At 53.7% G+C, this 22862-nt stretch overlaps 10 protein-coding genes across 10 annotated transcripts in view; 5 read left to right on the top strand and 5 right to left on the bottom strand.

Moving 5' to 3' along the window:
- VTJ04DRAFT_5989 (uncharacterized protein) overlaps window positions 1-2357 on the bottom strand; it is a gene marked incomplete at both ends in the record, with an annotated part of 3593 nt that extends 1236 nt beyond the window's left edge. Inside the window, 5 exons of the mRNA XM_069364161.1 lie at window positions 333-343; window positions 422-657; window positions 735-745; window positions 1119-1397; window positions 2323-2357. Coding sequence (XP_069218016.1) covers window positions 333-343; window positions 422-657; window positions 735-745; window positions 1119-1397; window positions 2323-2357 — 572 coding nt within the window. The remainder of the gene's footprint in view (window positions 1-332; window positions 344-421; window positions 658-734; window positions 746-1118; window positions 1398-2322) is intronic.
- Window positions 2358-3506: 1149 nt separating this feature from the next.
- VTJ04DRAFT_5988 (uncharacterized protein) lies at window positions 3507-3675 on the top strand (the record flags this gene model as incomplete). Its single annotated transcript, XM_069364160.1, has 2 exons — window positions 3507-3522; window positions 3593-3675. 2 exons carry the CDS (start codon window positions 3507-3509, stop codon window positions 3673-3675), a joined length of 99 nt encoding a protein of 32 aa, XP_069218015.1.
- Window positions 3676-8213: 4538 nt separating this feature from the next.
- Window positions 8214-10354, top strand: VTJ04DRAFT_5987 (uncharacterized protein; the record flags this gene model as incomplete). The annotated part of the gene is made up of 7 exons (XM_069364159.1): window positions 8214-8289; window positions 8993-9019; window positions 9076-9264; window positions 9324-9453; window positions 9577-9793; window positions 9952-10106; window positions 10153-10354. The coding sequence occupies 7 exons, from the start codon at window positions 8214-8216 to the stop codon at window positions 10352-10354; spliced, it is 996 nt and encodes a 331-aa protein (XP_069218014.1).
- Window positions 10355-10405: 51 nt separating this feature from the next.
- On the top strand, window positions 10406-11524 carry VTJ04DRAFT_5986 (uncharacterized protein; the record flags this gene model as incomplete). The annotated part of the gene is made up of 1 exon (XM_069364158.1): window positions 10406-11524. The coding sequence occupies one exon, from the start codon at window positions 10406-10408 to the stop codon at window positions 11522-11524; it is 1119 nt and encodes a 372-aa protein (XP_069218013.1).
- A 35-nt stretch (window positions 11525-11559) lies between these two features.
- On the top strand, window positions 11560-12013 carry VTJ04DRAFT_5985 (uncharacterized protein; the record flags this gene model as incomplete). Its single annotated transcript, XM_069364157.1, has 2 exons — window positions 11560-11809; window positions 11868-12013. 2 exons carry the CDS (start codon window positions 11560-11562, stop codon window positions 12011-12013), a joined length of 396 nt encoding a protein of 131 aa, XP_069218012.1.
- A 27-nt stretch (window positions 12014-12040) lies between these two features.
- VTJ04DRAFT_5984 (uncharacterized protein) lies at window positions 12041-12265 on the bottom strand (the record flags this gene model as incomplete). The annotated part of the gene is made up of 1 exon (XM_069364156.1): window positions 12041-12265. The coding sequence occupies one exon, from the start codon at window positions 12263-12265 to the stop codon at window positions 12041-12043; it is 225 nt and encodes a 74-aa protein (XP_069218011.1).
- Window positions 12266-13623: 1358 nt separating this feature from the next.
- Window positions 13624-15958, bottom strand: VTJ04DRAFT_5983 (uncharacterized protein; the record flags this gene model as incomplete). Its single annotated transcript, XM_069364155.1, has 6 exons — window positions 13624-13898; window positions 13971-14014; window positions 14129-14305; window positions 14404-14507; window positions 15121-15601; window positions 15678-15958. 6 exons carry the CDS (start codon window positions 15956-15958, stop codon window positions 13624-13626), a joined length of 1362 nt encoding a protein of 453 aa, XP_069218010.1.
- Window positions 15959-16190: 232 nt separating this feature from the next.
- On the bottom strand, window positions 16191-17428 carry VTJ04DRAFT_5982 (uncharacterized protein; the record flags this gene model as incomplete). Its single annotated transcript, XM_069364154.1, has 5 exons — window positions 16191-16287; window positions 16687-16840; window positions 16914-16957; window positions 17050-17205; window positions 17286-17428. The coding sequence occupies 5 exons, from the start codon at window positions 17426-17428 to the stop codon at window positions 16191-16193; spliced, it is 594 nt and encodes a 197-aa protein (XP_069218009.1).
- Window positions 17429-17764: 336 nt separating this feature from the next.
- Window positions 17765-21713, bottom strand: VTJ04DRAFT_5981 (uncharacterized protein; the record flags this gene model as incomplete). Its single annotated transcript, XM_069364153.1, has 6 exons — window positions 17765-18012; window positions 18088-18131; window positions 18251-18363; window positions 19089-20134; window positions 20267-21111; window positions 21169-21713. 6 exons carry the CDS (start codon window positions 21711-21713, stop codon window positions 17765-17767), a joined length of 2841 nt encoding a protein of 946 aa, XP_069218008.1.
- Window positions 21714-22080: 367 nt separating this feature from the next.
- Window positions 22081-22816, top strand: VTJ04DRAFT_5980 (uncharacterized protein; the record flags this gene model as incomplete). Its single annotated transcript, XM_069364152.1, has 3 exons — window positions 22081-22167; window positions 22319-22638; window positions 22744-22816. The coding sequence occupies 3 exons, from the start codon at window positions 22081-22083 to the stop codon at window positions 22814-22816; spliced, it is 480 nt and encodes a 159-aa protein (XP_069218007.1).
- Between the last annotated feature and the right edge of the window lie 46 nt (window positions 22817-22862).

Raw genomic sequence — 22862 nt, 5'->3', positions numbered from 1 at the left:
GGGGGGGTTCTGTTGTCGAGTTGAAGGGAGAAACGCACCCACGCCGCTACTTTGCAGGTGGTTTGTTTGCTGGGAGACGGTCTTTTCAGCACTGGCTGAATCAGACACCAGTGGAGAGGGCCGGCTGCAAGTCGAACCTTCGGCGGGTTGAAACAAAATCGACAAAACGTGAGAGTGGCCGAGTGATGGAGGGGGGAAAAACGAACAGACGCCACTGAAAGCAACATGCAGATAGACGCGCGTGTCGAGGGCAAACAATGAGGGAAGAGGTGGCGAGAAATGTGCAAGAAATGCAAAGCATCAACGAGCGGACCATGGGAAAATACACTTACTTAGACGACGTCTAGGCGGGCTGTGTGAGATGAGACAGACGCCGCGCGCTTGGAGAATCAAGCAGACGGGGTTCTGGGTAGATCAAAACCGCGGCAAATCTAGAGGAGCAGAGCCCCTGATTGAACGCCGGCGAGGTTAAGTTAATTGCCGTCCGCAGACAGGAACTATCACGGGACTGGCGCTGGGCCCAATGATGAGGCAGAAGTCGAGGCTGAGACCACTGATAGGTCTCCTCTAGGGTGGTGTTGTGCTGAGCCCTATGTCGCTTGGGCCAGGAGCTGATTTGCGGCTCCAGCCAGCTCTCTGCGCTCCGTCGCTGAGTGGCTGGGACCTAAGACGTTCAGTCTACTGTCCTGGCGGAGGGTGGTTCGGCTCTCCTGACGGCCTTCACCCAATGGAACAAGAGCGTGACCTGGAGCAAGGAGTTGTGAGTGTGTGGAAGTCCAGGTGCAAGGGCAAACGAGAGTTAGTGGTGAGAATGTAAAACGAGATGTCCCATTTTCCATCTTTCGGGCCAACCAGACCCTCCTCCCAACCCCGCGACACCGCGAGGCCGTGAGCCATCGAGGAGGCTGGTGCCGCGCATCACATCATGCCCAAGAGGCTGGATGCATATGCGTGCAAAGGCCAGCCTTGGCCGAGTTGCACGAGAGAAGAAAAAAAGGAACATTGGGGTAAGCCGCTATGGCATGTGTTTGTGAAGGCGCACCAGCAAAACCATCGTCCATCAGACGGATGGCGGGGTCTCATGTCGAACAGAGCAATCCACAAAAAAAACAACGTACCTTGGTCTCTTCGCTCTTGCTCTGGGTTGTTCGTGGTCGCGGCTGTGAAGCGCAACAAGCGCGCCTTGACTCGATGATTTGATCAACGAATCAGTGATGCGACGAGCACGCGAATGACGTCGTGGCTCGTTGTTGATTCCTTGGATTTTGAGCAGTCCTAATTGGACTGCGAGGCCGAGGGGTTGTCGCGATGATTGGAGGTGAGCGTTGATTTGATGGAAATTATCTGGCAGCCAGAGCTTGTCTTTTCCCTTTCGCTCGCTCTCGCTCGACCGCTTGCTGCAGTGGAGAGCCTGGTTGGGTGAATGATTGGTTGTGCGAGGGAAAGAGAGGAGAGACGAGAGAGGGCCCGAACGATGATTTGAGGGCGCGCACCGACTGCTTTAACAGGAGGATTTGGTTGGATGAATCAGCTGGTCAAGTGGGGCGCCCTTGGGCTGGAGTGGGGCCTCGAGGGCGATTTTTGCTTTGGCAGTCGCCGGAGGCTGGTTCTTTCTCCTCTTGTCCCGAGAAAGGGCGGTCCCACTTTTCGCCAACCAAGGAAAACGTGACCTGGACCAAGCCGACGCGGTGCGGGGCTGGCGAAGCGCCCACTGTGAGTTCCAAGGATGTGGCGGTCAGCCTCTCCGTTTCGATCGCATCGCCGCGATACCCGACGCGAATCCACGCTCAACCCCACGCGCCTTGATAATGGCAACGCCTCGTCTTGACATGGAGGTTGTCGTCGAGATGGAAATCCAGCAGCATGTTGAGCCGCACTCCAACTTTGCGATATCCTGTCATCCATGTCACCAACAGTACAGGCGTTTTCCAGCCATTCAGGATACCTAGTTCAAAGGCCGGTGGCGGTCCAACAGTGGGTGAGCATGGCCACCACGCGACATGTTTCAATGCCGTCCCGTCAACGAGGCATGGAGCATGACGGCCCGGTGTTCGTGCCACGAACCCAGCCAGGATCTCCGCTTGTTGATTCCGTTGTCCTCGGCTCAACCAAGCATCCGTGTTGAACCGTGGTGCGACAGAGCTTAGTCGCCTCAGGTATCCTTTACGATCTCTCACGTTTCGGTTACGGAGCATGTACGGTGTATGTAGGTATGAACTACCAGGCGATGACAAACAAAGCCGAAACGATCGCGATCCTCCCGACTCCACATGCATCCATAGTAGTTCCGGTATGTGTGTACGTCTAGAAACTACTATGTACGAGCACTGCTGGGTAAACCGGCCTGGACCCTCCATTGTCATCGGGCATGCCTCAAAACTGTCTCTTTTTGCACAACCATCTTGTTGCTCATAAAGAGACCAGAACTCTTGGGACGTCGTGTAGCCTTCGGACTGGCCTAATTTTAGGGCAGAACAACGTCACCTCCCCAAGTTTCGCCGATCGGTTCTGCTGATGTTTTCTCGCAAGGCCAGCAGCATTCGGCAATCAGCCCTACACCGTGTTCGGTTTGCGACAGGTTACCGTCCGAGCTGGCGCGGCTGCGTTTGCGACCTTTTCCCCCACGGTCTCGATCCACCTGTTCTTGTCGGTCCCTGCGGCTCGGCAGATAGCTCTCAAAAGCCAGATCCCACGACTAAGCGTGTTCAAGGCCGCCAAATTTGGAAATTGTGTGATTGCGTCCGGCTCAGAGATGTTGCCAGATTCGCCCATACGATGTCAGTTGTGGGCTTGATTCGGTAATCGGGCGGATGGCTTGATTGAATGTGATTGATTCCCGTCTACTCGGGCTTGGGGAGGGAAGGCCAGTTTTGGTCGCGGCCGATTGCCGGACCAGGGGGTCTGGGGCGGGGTGCACGGCACCAAAAATGCGCAAGCCAAAAATCTCAGAAGGCTGGAGGCGCAAGAATTGTGTTGAAGAACACCGGAAAACACAAAGGTTTGATGCTCAGCCTTCCCAGACAAAAGTCGGTGTGGGCCGCCCCAGCCGCTCATCGCGATCGGGAGGAACGTCAGCCCGGTGCGCCAAGATGACAGCTCAACCACCAAAATCACGAAAGCACATCACTGATGGCCTGTTTGCGGCCTCATCCCCTACACGACACAGTAATGGTCCGGATCATCATCACTCTTGACCACCTTAAGATTAAGACACTTCACCTTCCTCACCGAGCATCTCCGTCTCCCGGCGCGACGAAAGAAACGTGTCTGGGCTGACCTTAGTCGGCCGTCTTATTAATAAGTCCTAATAAGCGGGGATGTCGCGGAGCGCGTTTCTGTCGAGGTCAACCCCAAGAAAGAACCCGGGAAGAGGGGGACGGAAAGACAGACAGAGTCCTTTGACCGGGCTGTGCATGGACTTGCCTATCCCGATCAGGTGACGACGACGTGTCACCGAGAGACGCAGGATGAGTTGTCAAGTCTTGTTTTGCGTTTCCCCGCCCTCCATGTTGTCTGCCGACAGTCGGTCTGCGCCCAAACTGCGACGCCAGAACAACACTTCTCTCTTGCTTCCTTGCTGACACTCATGCAGGGCCTGTCGGTTCTGCGCGGGTTTGCGCGGGAGAAACGCCAAAGTGCCCCTCCGTGTGTGTGCGGTGTGGTGGCGAGAGCTGAGCATCGAGCGGCGCAGGCAGCAGGATTGCACTGGAACTTGGAAACAGGATTCCCCCACCCCCCTCCCCCCACCAATCGTGGAATCTTGCCAAATCCGGCGGCCATTTTCCCGATTCGAATCGCACAACCCTAACCCGACAGCTGATGCTGCCCAACGCAACAAGATCGCGACCAGCATCAAAAGTTCCAAAAATTTCCATGTTTCGACTTGATGGCAGCAAGTCACGAAAGAAGGGAAGATGCGCCCCTGATTCCAATTGCAATGTCGCAACCAGCATCGCAGCCGCCATCTCCCCCACGCAGAATGTCATTTCATCCGGAACGCACAGCAAGTAAGCAGTAACATCAAGGAGTTGTGGCGAGTCGTGTCTCATGTCATTGCCAATGCCGCGCTGTCGAGGCTGACCTCGTGGTCGGTGACTTTGCGCACGTTGATCTCGCTCCCGTGTATGCATTCGGTCCTACGCGCTGTGTCATTTCCCATAATGGCAACAAATGCTAGTTAGCTAAGCATCATCTTCATCGCCACGCGAATGCACCTTGTGTCCGAGTAAATGTTGATGAACATCACACTCATCAACCCTAGTGCCCACTGTGATGTCTCGAGTCATGAAACGCGACTTCACGTGCTGATGCCGAACGCCAAGTCACCAATGAGCATCGCAATCACGTCCCGTCACTAGGAACACGGGCACGAGGCTCTTCCCGTCGAAACTAAAAACCAAACTAAACTAAAGCCTGACTTCCGAATCACACACGGTTGATGAACATTCGTCAATCGGCATGCCGTCGACAGGCCATCTGTTTGGTTGCTTGGCTGGACCAAACCCCGGATTCTTCGGATGCAATGCGGAGGAGCCAGGGTTCTGTTTCAACGTCGCTGATCCCGTGCAAGGGGTCCTGGTTCACAACGTCCAACAATGTTCGGGATGGCTTGGCTGGTACTTTGTGTTGAACCTCGTAATTGACCACATCACTCTGATGAGTGAATGTGGCTCAGTTGGTGTGTTGAGCTGATACCCGAAGAAGTGCTTTTCAGCCTCCGTGGCTGGCAGATCGTTGCTTGGTTGCCAATCAATGACCCACTACACGGTTGAGAGATAGATCAAATACCTCGGGCAAGCAACCAACACTTGTGACGTTACCAGAGTCCATCACGGACATGAGCATGTGGCTTGGGGATATTTCGTCTTCTAAGACACGCAAACAGAGCACAACGTTGTGCGCGGAACAGCGGCGTTGGACTTCAATGTCCCTGTGTTGTTGTCCTCTGACCTCACGGTAATCCGACACTCCGCGTCCGCTCCCCTAAACAGTTATATGTTGTGAAGGGAAAGACTTAATGAGAGGGTTTCATGAGGGCGGTCTTGCTGCCTTCGCCCGCACATTCATCACTTGCTCCAAGTCCTGTATCCCGTCAACTTCCTGCTTAAAGATTACAAATAGCTAAGTACAGGCATATGTTCTGGTCAACGCATGGAATTCTGGCCGGATGAAGCAGGAGTTCTCAAGTGGCCGTCCGCTCCATGCAGCCTCGGTCCAGCATACATGTCCATGACTCGGGGCCAGGCATTCCCGAAAGATGGCTGTCAGACGACAATGAACATTTCGATTCTCGAGCTTTGTTGCTTGGCCCGGCAGGACGGAGCTGGCCAGATACGTGAATGAGAGCAGGCTAAGGCTTGCGAGAACACCACAAAGTGTAGGTTATCTACTTGACCCTCTCTACGGCTTCTAGTGGCTCCCCTTCTGCACTTTCATGCGGGCCAGTATGTGTGGTGGATGTGGTGGCACTGTCTGCTCTAGCATGGTATCATGTATACGTCTGGTGGTGCGTTGGGGTATTGAACTGGAGGCTCTGTTGTCGGCATACTGCCATGGTTATTCTCCAGGATGAGCCGTGCCTTGTGCGTGTATACCTGAGCGTTTACGGGGTGGCAACGTATAGCTAGTCCTCGATGGGTAAGAAAAACATCATGCTTTGGATCATGTCTTGGGTCTAGCCTGGATACAGAGTAAACCACACATCCTGCATGTTCAAAAGTCCAGATGAGAACACGTATCCGTACCCTGCCGAGGAGGATAGGTTCTCCTGCCGGACAGGTGTAAATATTCGAGAGCGTCGGTCTTATGTTGTCGACGGCGATCTTGTCTTCATGACTTTGGATTTGCGTTGCCCATCCTGACAAGTGTGGCACATCACCTAGACCACGGCCTGGTCAGTTCAGGTTATTCCAAGTTAAGATCATCAGCACTTTCCAGATACCCTTCCATTGCCCGGTGCTCTGAAGTTAGGGCAGCTCCAGAGCAACTGATGTCGTTCACGTTACATGCTTCACGCCAATTCCCTTCGCTTCATGGGGAACCCTCAGAGAATGGCAAGCCCTGTGGTGAGGCTCGAACTCACACATACATTGCGTGTCCTTTGGGTTTCTGCTCGTTAACCCATCGAGGCGCAACCGACGAAATGTCCAGCTCGAATATAGCCGAGGGTCATGAATTTCCAACGAACGTTCGACTCTGGTGACACCTCACATTTCCCATAGTTCTCATCGGGACCCCGCCTGGCCGATGGTTGGTTAACTGCCTCTGAGATATTTAATCCCACACAATATATCTCCTGCTGTTCCCGTTGCCGTAGCCCCAATGGCTTGACACCGTACGGCAAATGACAACAGTGTGTTGAGACCAGCGTTAAGGTACACATACACTGAAATGTGGTTCACGAAGCGAGGAGAGGCCAAGTCGGCCTCAAATGTAAGAGTCAGGACAGCCATTCGTCGATGTCAAACTACTTGTGAATGCGAATGGTCTGGGTATACTATAAAGTTGGGGAGAATGGCCTCGTTCCAGAGAGGTGTGAGTCTTAGTTTACCAAATAGTCATGATGTTGAAGAACGATAGGTACCATCCGGACAGTTAGGTAAGTTCTTTCTGGCATAACACTCACGTAGGCCAGGTTCCTTCTATGTAAGGCCGGACTTGCCCTGTCAGGAGACTGCGTATTCCTGCCTCACTCAGGTCTCCAAACACGTGAATGAAGCATGAGGTGTCAACCCACAAGATGCTCATGTTCCTTCCTCTCACTGACGACTTTACTTTTGCTGGTGATGAAGTAACAGGAAGCTGGGGCCCGACAGTCGAAAGCCAACTCTCCAGCTCCTAGCAACCATCTTTTCTTTCCACCACCATCTCGAGGAGACCAGGACGTCGGGTTCCATCTACAGCCTTCTCATCACCGCGAAGATATGCGGTACTTCGCTGATCACAAAAGTGTTTTGCTGCCAGACAGGATCGAGGGAATACTTGTGAGTTGTTGGTACGTCAACCGCTCCGTGGCAGCACACAAGGCCTTCACTGCTACCACTCCCTCCAATTGTCATGAAGTCCGGATATCGGACAAACAGAATGACCCATTCAGGCCAACACATTGGGCACCTGATGGTTGGAATAGTACCAGAAAGTCGAACACCAGGGATGTAGTTTGATGACGACTCTGTCAGCACCGGGTAGCTTCACATCCTCCACAGCGACGTGAGTCCACTAGACACACGAAGCGCCAACACGATCCTTCCGGGCATCGTGCTCATCCAACGGGCATCCTCACGCCGAACCATTGGACACAAGTATTGGCCGGACTCGACAGATCACGAAAAGACGAGAACTTGCATGCCGCCTCATCCATATCTAGGCGACAAAGGAGGTCTGGCGGCATCCTGCCAGTCAGGCGTTCTCTACAGCTCATTGGAGGTGAGCAGAAGCCTGTGCCATGCTGTCAAGTATACGGCATTGGGACCAGTGTAAGTTCCTCATCCCAGCATGTCCTGTACCAGAGTGCCCAACACATCCTCTGGAAGGAGTCATTGGGCGCTGACATAGGTAATGAGGCTCAAAATTTTGTCACTGGACGATGAATGCCAACACATCTCGTCGATGGTGACGACTATTAATGCTTTCGAGCGAACAGGATCCAACCTTCCGGTTGAAGAGGCGGAGAGGGGCAAGAAGAAAGCGAGCGGCTACTAACATCACCAAGGTGGGGAGAGGAGGGGTACTGTTTTCAATAGCGGCTATCAAATCCCACAATACACCAATAACTGTCCCTCCACAGGGACGGTTGTCACGAGGCAATCCTTCGACCCATTACGGACAGACAGGTGAGGGACCCAAGAGACAGGCCTGGGGAATCCCTTCCCGCACCCCAACTGTTGGGCCTGTCAGAATGCAGAGGGTGTGTCAGGGAAGACGATAAGCTTTTAGGACTCGCAGAGAGAGCTTTACTTTGGACAAGAAGGCCTTGGAGATGCGCAATAGTCATGCCAGATGGGATCGAGAGACATAGAGACTCGGATGGGCCGTAGAGCATGGCCGCCATCCGATACAAAACTCAGCGCATCTAGACGGGACCGATGGATATGATGTTACGGGAGGAACAGGCGCGCGCTCTTATAATACCAAGATGGACCTGGCTTCAACCGACGGAGTGAAACCGATATACTGGTTAACCACAGCGGCCAGTCAGAGCGCTTCCATCATCTATGAAGGCCAACAGGAGCCAACGAACCCGGACGGAGCCCTCCATGCAGTTACCGCAAGCGCGTCAACAGCCGCGCCGTGCGTTGTCGTTGGCTGCGATGCGCGGCTCCTTCAATATATGACTCGTCCATACTGAAGGATTAAGCGCGCCAGCGGTTGGGGACCGCGATACACAGCCACTGACGATTTTTGGAAGTCTGGAAAGGAAGCCCCAGGCTGGCCGCGACCAGCGGATGCAGCAGAATGGCGCGCGCTCGATCGAAGCGACCATAACGGCGGGTTCCCGAAGGACGGGTCCGGTGGTCGAGAGAGCTACCCGCCGGACGACGGCGTCGGCATGGAAGACAGGGCGGTTACAAGCTTCGAACATACTTATATGAGTCGGGGCTCCCACGAGATTTCCCAGGGCAGAGAACGGGATCCTGCTTTAATTGTCCAAGGAGAACAGGTCACTCGACTGTGTCGACAAGCCATCGCACGCTGGCTCCGTGCTACACTTCACTTCACAACTCTCCTCTGTCGCCAGACTCGACTCGATCCTTCGTCTGCGGTGGCCAGAGAACCCGTCACTGCATCAGTGACAGTGTCATCCTGAGCCCCCCACAACGGAGTCTGTGGCAACAGCTGGCTTTTATTGTTTCTTTATATATATATATATATATTTTCTTTTTGTCTGTGAGCTTGTCACCAGACCTCAGTCAACCACACCAACACAACAAACACCTACATCCAACGATCGGCAACCAGACGTTGTTCACCCCCCGGCCAACCCGAAGCCAAGACACGACCACCAACGGCCCCACTCCCGGTAAGCGGCAAGCTCCAGACCAATCACGCTGCCGCCTGCTAATAATACAACTTAAGCGCCGACCGCTGTCGAACGTGCAGCAGACACGCGCCAATCAGACAGGGCCGAGACCTCCTGGCGGTTCAACAAGCAAGCCCTCATCACAGAGCGCTCTCGCTCGTGGCGCTCAAAGACCTCTGGGCCTAGGTTCGGAGACGAAGAGAGGGAATCATTCTTGGCCACTCCCAGCCTCAAGAACGACGACGGTCTGTGAAACCTTCAAACCTTCACAGAGCAAAGACTCCCATCGGCAAGCCCGAGTGAGCATCGGACTCTTTGCCTCTCTGCTCAACTCAGTTTGCCTCGGCGGCTGGTGGTAGTATCGAATGTCCTCCACTTGCTACTCTGCTCATTACACCTAAGCGCCCTGGGTCGGTGCGGCTACGCAGTACGCAGTAAGTGTATTCTGGGTTAATTATCTCTCTGTCCCACCTTGGTCAAGGACCGTTCCCTCTTTTGTTCCTCCGCCTTCACGAAAAACGCCTTTCCCAAGAAGACCAGCGGAAGAACGAGTGCAGAAGCGCGGGCGAGAGGACACGGGCATCCCAATCCGCCAGCTGCATCCCGTGTCACATCTCAGCACACTGCGCACACTGGCTGGCGCACTTCTCTCTGCCGCCCGAGACCACTCAACCCCTGTCCTCTTGGTCGCTTCTCGCTTGTCTTCAGAGCTGCCCCACCCCGTCTCTCGTCCTGATTTGCCGCCGTTGCTGTAAGCCCCTCGGCCGCAACAAGGTGCGCTGCCGCCCATTCTTTTACTTCCAGCAAGGCTCCGTTGCGTCTTCTCCGCCACCGTTCGCTCCATCACTTCCCTCGTGGCTTCTAAAGCGTCAAGCCGGCCACTCGGGTCAGAGAAGCATTCGTTCTAGACAGGTTGGCTAACGCCGTCCCAGGTCTGTCTTTTGTTCTGGACCAAGATCTTCATCGGTTTGTTTTGTTTGGCTGCTCCCCCACTTGGCCGCTGTGCGGGCCGATTTACACCCACCGTCCACCAACACAAGCTCAAGGGTCCCGAAGCCACGCTCGCATCCCGGCGCGCCAACCCAGCGTTCTGGGATCCAGGGATAGTTACAGGGATTCTTAGTTACCCGCAGCAAGCCCTGTCCGAAACAAAATCCACGCGGGGAACCACGGATTGATCCTCCTGACAGGGAGCCTGGGAACCTTATCCGCTCTGGCTTGGCCCCCATCTCCCCCATTCATATAGTCATTGGCAGCCCGACATCCCACACGGCCTGCTCTTCTCTCTTTCTGCCGCCTGGCTGCCGGACCTGTCCCTCGACGACCCCAGCTTGAGTCAACTGCCACCACAAGGTCTGTGGTTCACGGACATACCTGTTGCCTACCATGTCGAACCGTCCTACGCTGCGGGTGTCAACACCCCTCACAGCAAACTTTCCCAATATCCCGCCATCTGCGTCCGAACTCCGCTCGGCCACCTCTCTTCCCTCGGCCGTCTCTCTGAATACGCCATTGTCTGCCATTTCGAGGACCTCAGCCTTCCGGGATCCCCTTCCTTCATCAGGCCTTCCTTCTGCTGGCCTTCCTTCGGCTGGCCCCTTTAGCGCCACCATCAAACTGGAACATGACTTGCAGAAAACCCCCATCACCCCGCCCGTGGCTTACCTGGACTTCCTTAAGGGAATGTCGCTTGTTTCACCGGCCCGTGCTACGCCTCCTCAAACCGGCAAGTCGGCGCTGAAGCGGGCAAGTACTGCCAGCTCCGCCAGCAGCACCGCCAGCGTGGATAGCGTGGAGAGTGAAGCAAGCAATGATAGCAACGCCACCAGCAGCTCATCTGAGTCGGATGACTCCGACAAGGAGAAGAGCGATCAGGTCGAGAGCGCGCCGTCCACAGCACGGACCGATGTGAGCTCTGAATCCGAAGGCAAAGGCAAGGAGAAGGATAAAGAGAAGGAAGGGGAAAAAGAGAAAACGAAAGGCTCCATTCCGTCGCCGATCGAGACGAGGAGATCGCTTCCCACTCCGCGCGGCCCTGCCACGTGCCCGCTTTCAGCGCCCGCTGCCGCCACCCTCTTCCCGAGCATGAAGCTCCCAGCGTCACCAGTCGTCCCCTCTACCGCTGGTCTCTACTCGCCAGCAAGGTCCCCGCTGAGCGCAGCCTCTCACCGGACGCACTTCGACTGGGAAGCGGCCCTCAAGTCTCGGAAGCTTGCTGAGGCCGCTGCGACAACACCAACAGCAGCGGCTGCCGCTGCCGCGGCCACTGCAGCTGCTGCGGCAACACCAGGATCGAAACGCCCAGCAGACCCAGAGACGCCCGGGCTTCCCCCAACCAGCGCCTCGTCCGTGACAACACCCGGGCACGTCAAGCGCGAGTCGCGGTCTAGCATACGGCATATCCGCGAGGTTGTGACGAGGACCGTCACATACACACCAAGAGTTGGACCCGCGCCGAAAGGCAAGAGGAGAAAGATCGACGCCGAGACGGCGGTCAAGTCATGAAATATCTTTCACTGTCACGACATCCTGGAGATGCCATGACAGGAAAGGAGGCGAAAAAAATGGATTGGAGTTGGTTCTGGGATGGGATGGATAAACTTGGGAGGGTTTCAATGACCGCATATAATACCCGATATCTTATTGACGAACGGCACTTCGCCCTTATTTCCTTTGTTTCACCACACACGGCCACAGCCACGGCCACAACCGGCACTGAACCACAACCACACTACTACAATCGTGTTGATGGTCTCAACAATGGCGACAGAGCATTGAACGGTATATCCGGTCTCCGCCATATTGTCCGCCAAATCTTGTTACACACAACTCATGACTGGATGGATAGGGGGAACAGGCGTCATGACGGCGTTGCAGGGCGGCGTCTTGGTTGGGGATAGGCGCAACATTTGGGGGAGTTTGTTTGGCTTTTGTCTTTCGTTGGCTGCAAGAAATGAAGGGATGGAGCGGGTAACTTTGTTGGGAAGGAAATGACGGCCACCTGATGTTTGTTTTCTACTGTCAAACCAACTCGATACCAGGGCATGCGTGTTTCCCTTGCTTCGGATTGTATTGCTTACGGGGCTGATTGGAACTATGGGCTTTGCGGCTTAGGGTCGAGGAGTCAGAAGAATCCGAGGAAATAAAGGCACAGAGAGTTGTCGAAGCTCCTGCGGCCACAATGTTGAGGCACTCCGGACGAGTTCCCTGATTTTGCCTGGACTGTGTATGTAAAGCGAGAGACATACATGCACGTATTGATGGTCAGTTACCCCGACTTTACTTCCCTCATGTTTTGTGCCCATGATGCGTGTGGTTGAGACAAAGATTGTAATGCTACATTAATGTTCACTGACACATCTAACCTAAACAGACTGTGTCACTTTGAAGGACAGAGCAGTCATTGGGAAGGCAGTCACGGCATACCTGTGCCGCCTAAGCTCAGGTCTCGAGTTCCTTCAATGATCATCTATACGGTGAAGTATAGGTGGCATGCTCAAGCATCACATACTGTGTAGAGATATAAGGCTGAATCACATGAAACACGAAAGGTTGCCTCAGATTCACGGAAGACAATTCTAGATGGGTCCCCCCGCCTCCAGCCTATGTTTCATGAAACACTTCACCTCGATCGCGTGTGCTGACTTGCAGGCGGGCCGATGGGAGCGGGATGACGGGAGGCCTCTCCCGCGGCCCAATGTGCTGATCGTGCGTGATGTTGAAGGGGAAACCAGGAAAGGCATTCGGTGAGGGACTGAGGTGAGACGAGGAGGGACATGGTGGCGATGGCTTTCTGCTCCTCTGGTATGGAATCTCCATTGACATCAACCATGCTTGGTGACATCTGGTTCTTGCTGCTTGGTAAAGCAGAGAGATGATCTTCCTCACTCATGACTGACACTGGAACTATGAAGCACATAAACTCCGTTACTCTGCATAAATATTATCGCTCTGGCATTCAGTCCTCTCTTCTCAAGCCTAAAGAAAAGAGAACATGTGGGAGACCTAACCGAAACCACACCTTGCCAACTCCCGGAGGTCCGGTCTGGCATTGAGATTCCCGTCCCCATCCACACCGCCCACAAAACACCCCCGGTCACCTCGAGCCGGGGTCCGGCGCTTAGCCATGTTTCCACCGTAACCGTCAACAAGGCCACTAGCCAATCGTCGCTCAGCATCCCAACCCGTCTGGGAAACAAGTGGAAGGGTGACGACACGCAGCCCAGGCCCCCCTGGCAACTGTCACCCTTGTCTTGAAAACGTCCCTGGCCAGTCATATGGCAGATCGGCCGGGGAGTTGACAGAGAAGGATCATGGGCGCTTACGGCTTACCTACGGCGAGGACGACTGGGTTGGTGAAGAGCAAACTTCCTGTGTGGGTTGAAGGTTGGTTGCTGGGTTCTGTGGGTAGTACTGAAGTGCGCGTGTGAGATATGGGAAGTGATGATGACTTTACCCCTCAAGAACATATTCGCTTTCAGTTGTAAATATATTTTCACTTTCTCAATTTCACCTTCGTCTGGTTTCCTCTCCTTGTTTTCACCTTTCTCATGTCACAGCTTCATGATGTCTCCCCTCACACCAAATGCCCAGTTGCCCACTAATTACATGTCTTCAAAATACTTTTTGCAGTAAGCCTTATTCGGCCACCGATGCCGCACCTCAACGTCGCGGAATAGATCCTTTATCGCCTTGCGCGTGCGCTTGGATGCTCTCTCATAACCGCCGTGCCTCACCCACGCGTCATCCGTATCTTCCTCATTGTGATAGCGTAATCGCACATAGAGATATCGGAGGCCGGGAAGCGAAGGACGGAGTTTTGCCAGCGTTCTCGCGTATGCTTCCAGGTCGCTGGGGATTCCGAACTCAAGGGAGAACACTGTCGTGGATCAGAAATGATCTGGGGATACGAGTTGATATCATGCTGTCAAGTGAACTTGGGACCCCTCACCCATCAATCGAATATACCTGGCGTTGCGGCCAATCCATTGACACCTGCTTACAGGATTGAGAATTCCGGTTATTAGCTGTCGCATGACCGAAGTTGTCTTTCTCTCTTGTTCGCTGGAACGAGGGCATGCCCATGCCATCATGCCTTGTAATACATACCAGTCTAGAACCGAGACGTCAAAACATCCTGTTGGTGTCTCATGCGCCCAATAGAGGGCCTCAAAGTAAAAGATGTTGCGAGAATAGTATCGTTGTGCCGCTTCGGTCGCAACTAGCTTGTTTACACGAAGCAGCCCCAAGGTCGGCTTGAACCTAGGGAGGTGAGGAGGCCATATCCTGTGGTATTAATGCAAGAGCTTCGAGTTAGTTTAAGGCACGCAGGTATATGGCATCAGTAGGACTGGTAGTACAAAGAAACAGGGGAATATATATACGGTGGCTTGATGGGTTGGAGATCGAACGGCCAAATGAGAAGCTGGTCATAAATTTTGAGCCGGATCTCGGCAGGGAGGTCGAGGAAGTACTTGAACTGCCGAGGCTGAGGGTTTTCGCGTGGCAATCCACTAGTGATTCGATGGGATGACATATCAGAAACATGAGAGGCGTATATAAGTCCTACAATAAGTGTTCATACAAACGTTTAGACATAGGTGGGTGTCTCGGCTGGGAGCTTCGAGGATTACGGTTGGGCTGGGCGTTGGGCTACCAACCGCTGGCTCTTTCTGTGCCCAACGGTCACCCTAGTACACACCAAGTATTTTAATAATCAAGGACCTACTTATGCTTAGGTCCTTTCCACTGGTTAATAATATTTGGATGGACGCTAATAATTTTCACCTTGACGTGCACAATGCCAAGTCGAGAGTGTTTGGAGATACGTCATCCATTTATTATTACCCCTGAACACCGCCTTGGGTCTGTCATGGTTAGACTTCAGTCAAAGTGAAACAAACAAGCAACCGGTGACCTCTAGCCCACTCTCACATCCATCCCCAAACACATTTTCCTTCTCCTTGTTATCTGTCCCATGTCCCATGCCCTCTCCGACCGGCTCAAGCAGTCATCACCACCTCCGGTTCCCTTCTGCCAGGTCCTCCGGTAGCAACAGAAATTGCGTTCCCACAAAACAACAGCACAACAACTTCGGGCACCAGTACCATGATTGCGTAGATCCAAGCGGTTCCAGACACGGGGCTCCACATCAGCCGGTTCTCCGAGAACTGGTATAACGCGGCGTGGACGATGGGCGCAGCCAGAAAGACAAGGGACAGAAGCGGACCTCGAGCTAGCATGTGTTTTTGATAAGGAGAAAGCTGATCTTTTGCGTTGTCCCGGGAGGTGACGTTGTCGTCAGGAATTGGATCTTGTGTTGCGATGGTGCTTTGTCGAGATTTGGGCTGGTAAGAGGACGAGTGGTAACGGTCAATGACCACGCACATGCACACCACGATGACGTACACGGTGATCAGCAACCCGTAGCTGAACTTTGAGAGAATGGTGGGTTTCAGGGGGTTGGCACCGTGCCTGGAATATGCGATGAAGTTGATGCTCAAGATGACAACATTAGCGCAGGTCAGGAGCTGAGGTTGGAAAAGCCATTCCGGCTTGACCACACCCCGAGCATGTTTGTTTCTGTATAGGCATCGTCAATTAGCCAGCGTACTTGCAATGCACCGATAGTTTCCTCATTTCCAGGGACCTGACGTACGCTTTCTGGAGAAGGTCGAGGATTAAGAATATCAGGAAGAAGATGCCAAGTGATTCAAGAATAAAGGCGCCGTGTACGAGGTCATACGATGTGTTGTATGTTTGGGCGTTTCGGGTCGCCAGCAGCAAAGCGGCACCAAGTATTCGGATCACGGAGAACAAGCCGATCCAGACCCATCCAGGGCGATGCGTTTTCTTAAGGTATCCCGCCCCGATCAAGGATGCAGAGAAAAGTACCACTTGTGCGATCGACACACCATGCCGGCCGTTGAAGCGGTCCATGGTAATGACGAAGTGTCAATGACGACAGGGGAAAAAACTGAGCAAATCGCAAAATGGTTGAAGGAGACGCTCGGGTTATACAGGAAAGGCTCGAGGAATTATCATCGGACTGAGGGAATGAGGGAAAGAGGTGAGCTGTAAATGCCCAGAACATGGGGAGGACACTATTCTGGCTTTGGGAGAGAATGAGGCTTGCTTCATCACGAACTATTGGAGGACGAGGGGCACAGCCCTAAGCCACGAGCGGAGAAGCACGCACTACAGTCTTGGGTTCAAGAACATCTGGACGGAGGGCCATCCAGGTGTTCTTGTTGTAGCCAATAGTGCAACTGGAAGAAAGCCATGAAGCACGGCTGAATGGTTCCGTGCAGGCTTCGATTGTCAACACCATGATGGTGTTCTTGGGACAGTCGGCGCTAAGGGCAAATGAAGGCGTGCCTCTGAGCATCTCTTTGGCTGTTCTTAGTCTTATGACAGACGCTGTAGATTTCGTCCTTCCAACCTCAAACCGCCATCACAGCGAAATGTGTGTTCATATCAGAAGCCCGCCCCGTGTCTGTCATACTTCAGTCCTGATGTAAGCCAGGCTTCACAGCTGCGATGAGGGAGACCCTCACTGATTGAGAGGTACGGGTCATATGTCCTGGGTCTCTACCAGCCTCACATCCTCGACATCTTTAAACTCGTTGCTCATCATCCTCCGGACAAGATCAAGCAAGGATTCGCACCTCTCAGGGGGCCAGCGATGTGCGCCGTACAAAGGGATAGGTGAGAGGTACGTCATAGTAAGGCGACGGAGATTGGGAACGAAGTCATGGATGAGACGCAGGCCCGCGAGTGTGCACTCCTCGCTTTGGCAGATAGAAGTCAACAAGAGGTAGTCTATATGTAGTGATAACAGTGAGTTTGTCTGTGGGCATTGGAGGCAAAGATCGGACGGGGCCGCTAAGCTTACTAATGGTTTGTATGTAGCGGGCATTTTGACCGATCTTCTGGAACCTGCATCAACAACGGCGACTTCAAGGTTAGCTATCCCATGCCCCTGGCAGGTTATCGCTAGCCAGTCGATCCGTGATGGGAAGATGACTTGCCATTGCTCTATCCATTTCAAGTGACGCTCGAACAGTGCGTTGAAACTGAACGTGTTGCGGCCATAGAACCGCTCTGCGGCCTCCGCTGTCACTTTCTTGCTTACACCGAGTAAACCGAGGTCGAGCTTTCGAACTCTGTCTGGCCAGACCGGAGATCTTTTTGTGGTGTTGAACTGGTTAGTCACACGTAATACGGGCACAAGAGTGGAAGGAGACGGATAAATCGCAACGCTTACAGTAGTGGCCGAATCGCATGCGCTCCTGGACGTATCACCATGTCGTAGATGATGATACGGATCTCAGTCGGGAGGTCAAGGAAGTAGTTGAACTGGGGCCGCGCAGAACCTTCCTGGACCGGTTGAGGCAGAGTCTGAGCCATTGGGACCGGTCTTATTTGTCAAAGACGCTGTGTCTTATGTGTTTCTGAGTCTGTGTTCCTGATCACTATGAAGTGGAAATGAAATCCAACAGAGGTGGCGGAAGCGTGATCCCCAATGGATGGGTGCCAGTTTTGAAGACGTAGCTGCGTTGGAGGACCCCGCTGGGTTCTAACTAGCTCCTTAGCTCTATGCAAGATGCCACAAGCCAAGATTTTTTTGTCTCTGCGAACACAAACCCCAGAGACAACACGATGGGATAAAGTCCGCCCGTGGTGACACTAGCCCAAATCTCACAGCTGTGCTAAGCACAACAATCGCAGTCTTTTGATGATGTGTCAAAGACGAGGCTCAGTGAATACTAGCTTCACATCCTGAACATGCCTGAACTTCTCATCCACCAGCCTCTGAACAGCATCAGTCATTTCTTCACGCTCTTCAGGTTCCCAGAAACCAGTAAAATAGTACTGGCATAAGTTGTACCTGAGCTCAAAATGACGAAGATTGGGGAGAAGGCGGCTGGCTGCTTCTAAGCCCGCAATCATGGGATCTGTGTCATCCAGCTTATAGAGAATTGCGTTAATCACTAAGTGCAATGACAGTGTGAGCTGGTATGGATCATCGGAAACGAGGTATAAAGAGCACAAGATGTACAACGTACCGAGCTGTCGTATGTAGACGGCGTTTCGCCCAATCGATTGAACCCTGTTCTCATGATTAGAACCGGGTTTACCATGTGAGCTCATCTATGCCTTCCAAACCACTTGCTTCTCAACAAGCAACACACTCCTACCGCTCGGCGTCGAAGGATACTAATGACATACCATTGCTCTATACTCTGCTGTGTCCGTTGTGATCCGGACGGTCTCGGGGTCTTTGTGTCCCAGTAGAAGGTGTTGTGGCTATAGAACCGCTCTACAGCCTCTGAGGCCACCTTCTTGCTTACACGCAGTAAGCTGATGTCGGGCTTTCTCATAATTTCCTCGTATATCCAATCATTGCTATGTGTCATTGAAGTCGGTCAGTCACACAGGTGGGGGAATGGTGGGCGAATGGAAGTTGAGAGCTTTTTTGTTTTAATATATTGGCAGATGTGGGTACAAGCCCTCTGGCCTCAACAAGACCATTATCATAGATGCCCATACGGATTTCAGTTGGAAGATCCAAGAAGAATCTGAACTGGGGTTGCGTGGGAAGGCCCTGGGTTGACGAAGATAAAGCTCGAGACATTCCGGAGGATCTTGGGTGTGGAAAGTCCCAAGCCTGGTTTTCCGTTGAGTTTGGCTTATGGCACACTCAGAGCCGAACCCTAAGCAATAAGTGTTGTATGCAAACGAAGTTGAAGGAAGCGATGAATTGTGTGAAAAGCCATCTGAGAGTTGGTCTGGATGGGCTGTTATATACAGGTGAGGGTGGAGCTAGACGTGCCATCTGAGGGGGAACCGAGGCTGGCTGACTAAGCCGGTCTCAGGCCTCGACCGGCCGTCTCCTGCCACAAAGTGATACTTGTTCTTGTCCGCTTCGTTGGGAGAAGAGTTGGTGTTGCCGCGAACATGGCGGAAGAGAGGCGGTGAACAGGAAAGAGGACTAAATTCTTGAATCGGTCATGAGGCATCCGGAATTAAGATGGGAGCATTCCCTCATTCAACTCATCTGCCGTACTTCGCGTGCCACCGCATTGCAGAGCGCGACCCGGATACCAGCCCCGGAGAGCACATTGATCCACAGCCGCTGCGTGTCGCTGAGCCGGTCGTTGGTACTCTTGACCTCAGCAAACATGACCTCCCCGACGTTGTTTGAGCCCCCGTCGCGGCAACCAACTGTGGACGGTGCGCCCGGCGTTCGGCTTGTCCGCCAGAGGATGAGGTCTGGCACCCCCGAGCCCCGGGTCTTGTAGTCCTGCGCCATGACCTTGCACATGGCTGCAAGCGCGCTGCCGTCAAAACAGCTCACCAATTCGGCCAAATCCTCGATGTCAAAATCCCAATTCAAGCCCACCACGCAGGTCCGACGTTCGTGCTCGCGCTCATGAACCTCTCGCAGGATCCGCTCCGCCTCGCCGTTGGCGATTTCGACCAGTCGGTGGTTGATCTGGCTGGCACGAGTCGGGTAGAATGCGTCGGTGTGCAGATCAAGCGGACAAGTTTGGTAAGCGGTTTGAAAGACATTGGGGACGTAGGTGAAGAGGATGTCGAAAAACAGGTATGCGAAGAGCGTCCGCAAGATGCCACCTTCGCTGTGGTAGCCTTTCCAGCCTTGGCTGCGATAGTGTGATAGACACATCTCTTCAACGCTGACGTGTAAAGGCTGGCCGTCTTCACCTGGATCTCCCAGTTCGTCGAGCCACCATGTCTTGGTGCTCACAGCGCGCCCCGTCTTTCCCTTGGGATCTGGCTCGTCCCGGACGAGTTGGATTCCATGCACAGTGTGTTCTTCGGGTTCGCGGAGCTTGACATGGCCAAAGTCGTGTTGCAGACGGCGAGGTACGCGTAGACGCCTCTCCAGCTTGACCAGCCGTTTCTGCAGGTCGTAATGATAGATTAAATGACAGTCGCGGTCTTCCAAAGCGGTCTCGCAGGTAAGCAGAGCAATTCGCTGCCAGTGTCTTTTCTGGACTTCGAAATCCGTAGAGACCGGGTCGGGATCGGCCTCCCACATGTACCGCTCTTCCAGCAAGGCCTTTCGCTGGTACCAGGACCCGCGCCGAGCTGGATGGAAAAGCCTCTGCTCAAGGAGCTCACAGAGAAGGGAATGCTCTTCCTTATATCTGTGTAGCCGGCCAAGGGCATGAGCTGCTTTGTGAGCGATTCTCGTGAAGGAATGAGCGGCATTGAACCGACGCAGATAGCCACCCTCTCCAAACTCGTAAACGGTTTCTTCCCGTTGCTTTTCTTCCTTCAGGAGCTCTCTCCACCGCGGTGCGATCGACTCAAACACTTCGAGCACTTTGTGGAAACGTTCGTCTCCTTCGTTGAGCTCTAGAGCTTTGTCAACCTCGTACTCCTTGCGCATGGAGAGCTCGAATTCCAGCAGATGGGCACGAGATGGGAATATGTTCGCTGAACGGCAGACGATGTAGGAGGCGTAGTTCCGTCTAGCCATTTTGGCCAGAATGATCGTGGTGAGCGACTTCTCTGTCCATTCGGTCGACCGATAGAAGACCAAGTGTACTCGCTCAAAGAGCTTAAAGACAGGCTCTGACAGGCGGATAAGAGGCCCAGTGATAGCAAGGATCTTGCTCAAGAAGTGAGCAGTCCTGCTGGGCGGTTGGCTCTCGGAGTTTGGTGCCTGGTTGGCACTCGATTTGCGGAGGCCAAGAGCTAGCAAGCTCGACTGCTGGGCCACACCCCGACAGAAGGACTTGTAGAGCTCAGCCTTGTTTTTGCCCTGTACCTTGACCTCCTTGGCGAGAGACTTGAGCTCATCGTGGCTCAGCAGAGAAGCAGCTTCATCAACAGTCTCGATGCATGATGCCGAGTCGTCGGCGAAGCGAAAGCTTCCTTCCAGAGACCACGTCTGACCAGCTTGGACATCATTGTCAGCCAACTCAGACTTGGTACAAGGCAAAGGCCGCGATTCGAGGAGTGTCGCTACTGCACGTTCCATATCCGATACGTCGCTGTGGTAGCCCAGGCGCTCGATGCGATGCCACGCCGCTGTTTTGCGCAGGAAGAGGCGGACATATCTGGGTCGGTAGGTTAGACGGGAGTTGACTGAGGACCGAGTCTGGCTATAACCTTACAAATACTGGGCTTCATAAGTTAGGCTACGCCAATGCTCAAAGACAGCAAGCTCTTGTGCATTAAACAGATGTGCCTCATCTTCTAAAACAGTATCAAGCGCGAGGTTGAAGGCGTCGACATAAATGGAGCTTTTCCCAGCGATCCATCGGCGGGAGTCCAGTCGCGCCGAAGGTCCTGAATCTGGGACATCTGACGGGGGTTCTTGAGACGCTTGAGATGCGCGTAACTCCTCGTATTCCCTTATTGTTTGCTCATCGATGGCAATGGCAGGGAGACTGGTCTCTATGGTTGTTGAGAAAACGGTGTCGCTGCTGTCATCTTCGACAGGAATGAAGGAGTTCTCAGGCACAGGGTCGGCATCTTCTTCATTTGCTGAACTTGTATCTAATGCCGAGTCATCGGAATCACTGTCTTTGACCTTGTCGAGCTTAGTTCTCTTCTTTGGTGGTTCAGAACGTGGCTCTGACTCTGATCTGCTCCGAGAAGGTGCAGTTCGGATCTGGTGACCTGTGCCTCGTTTATATCGCTGAACAAAACGATCCATTTCTAAGACACCCGGTGGACTGACGTGAAATCATGACATTTTTGCGGGGTGAAGAGCACAAACGACAACAAATGCCAATCAACGCCGTGATGGTGGAACGTGGGATGGTGACGCGCAAAACGCGAACCCGTCGAAGAAGGAACGCGACCTGCCCCTCAGTTCTTCGCGTGACCACGTGATCTCGTGCAGGGCTGAGGGGAGCTCTCCTCCGGAAACTCGGACATGAGACTGCCAAGAATGGAGCTTCGCGCTTCGCTCGCATCGCTTGCGTCAACGACGGCGACTCGACCCCAACAAGTGTTGTTGCCATTGGATTCTCCAAGCGAATCCCCTTGTCGAAACAAGCCGACAAACACCCAGCCAAACCATGGACGACCAGAATCCCACCTCAGAAAATGTTCCCTCCGCCGCCGCCGCCGCCGGCAATGACGTTTCCATGACCGATGCGCCAACCGTAAGTGACGACTTATTCCTCCCCACAGCACACTCCCTCGCCAGTCTGACCCTGGAGACGGGACTTGGACTTGGGTGTCGCGGAAGAGCGGGTCAAAGGCTTTATATATTTCGAGAAGCCGGTCGCTAATCCCTCCTCTTACCATCCACAGCAACAACCCTCACAATCCGCCCCATCAACAACCACATCCGCCGCTGTGGCGCCCTCCCCATCACCAGCGCCAGCTCCAGCAACAACAGAACCGGCTTCCACTTCTGCGTCCACAATGACTTCCAACAACCAAACCCAGCCGACCCCGTCAGCGCCGGCAGCGCAAGCTGCGCCATCACCGGCCCCGGCAGCAAGCTCGAGCACAGCAGCCCCCGCCCTCCCGACAGAGCCGACTCCCAACGGGGCTCCAGTTCGGCAGTACATCAACAGCAAAATTACTGGAGTCCTGTTGGAGGGAATGAAAATCGTTGCAAAGGAGCGGTACGCTTCATGTCTTTCTTGGTTTCTCATTCACCTTGGCCCCTCTGCGAAGTGAGGAACTAGTCCATTGGAAGGAAAACATGCTGACTCGGACGACACCGACAGGCCGAAAGATCCACTGCGCGTGCTCGGCGAGTATCTCATTCAGCGGAGCAAGGAGTTGGAAGGAAAGGATTAGGACAATGGACGTGGAAGACTATAGAAAGGTCGGGTTGGAGGCAAAT

The sequence above is a fragment of the Mycothermus thermophilus genome (genome assembly GCF_041956435.1).
Source record: "Mycothermus thermophilus strain CBS 625.91 unplaced genomic scaffold VTJ04scaffold_4, whole genome shotgun sequence".
In the NCBI taxonomy this organism is placed as follows: Eukaryota; Fungi; Ascomycota; class Sordariomycetes; order Sordariales; family Chaetomiaceae; genus Mycothermus; species Mycothermus thermophilus.
This window is presented reverse-complemented; position numbering and strand designations above follow the sequence as displayed.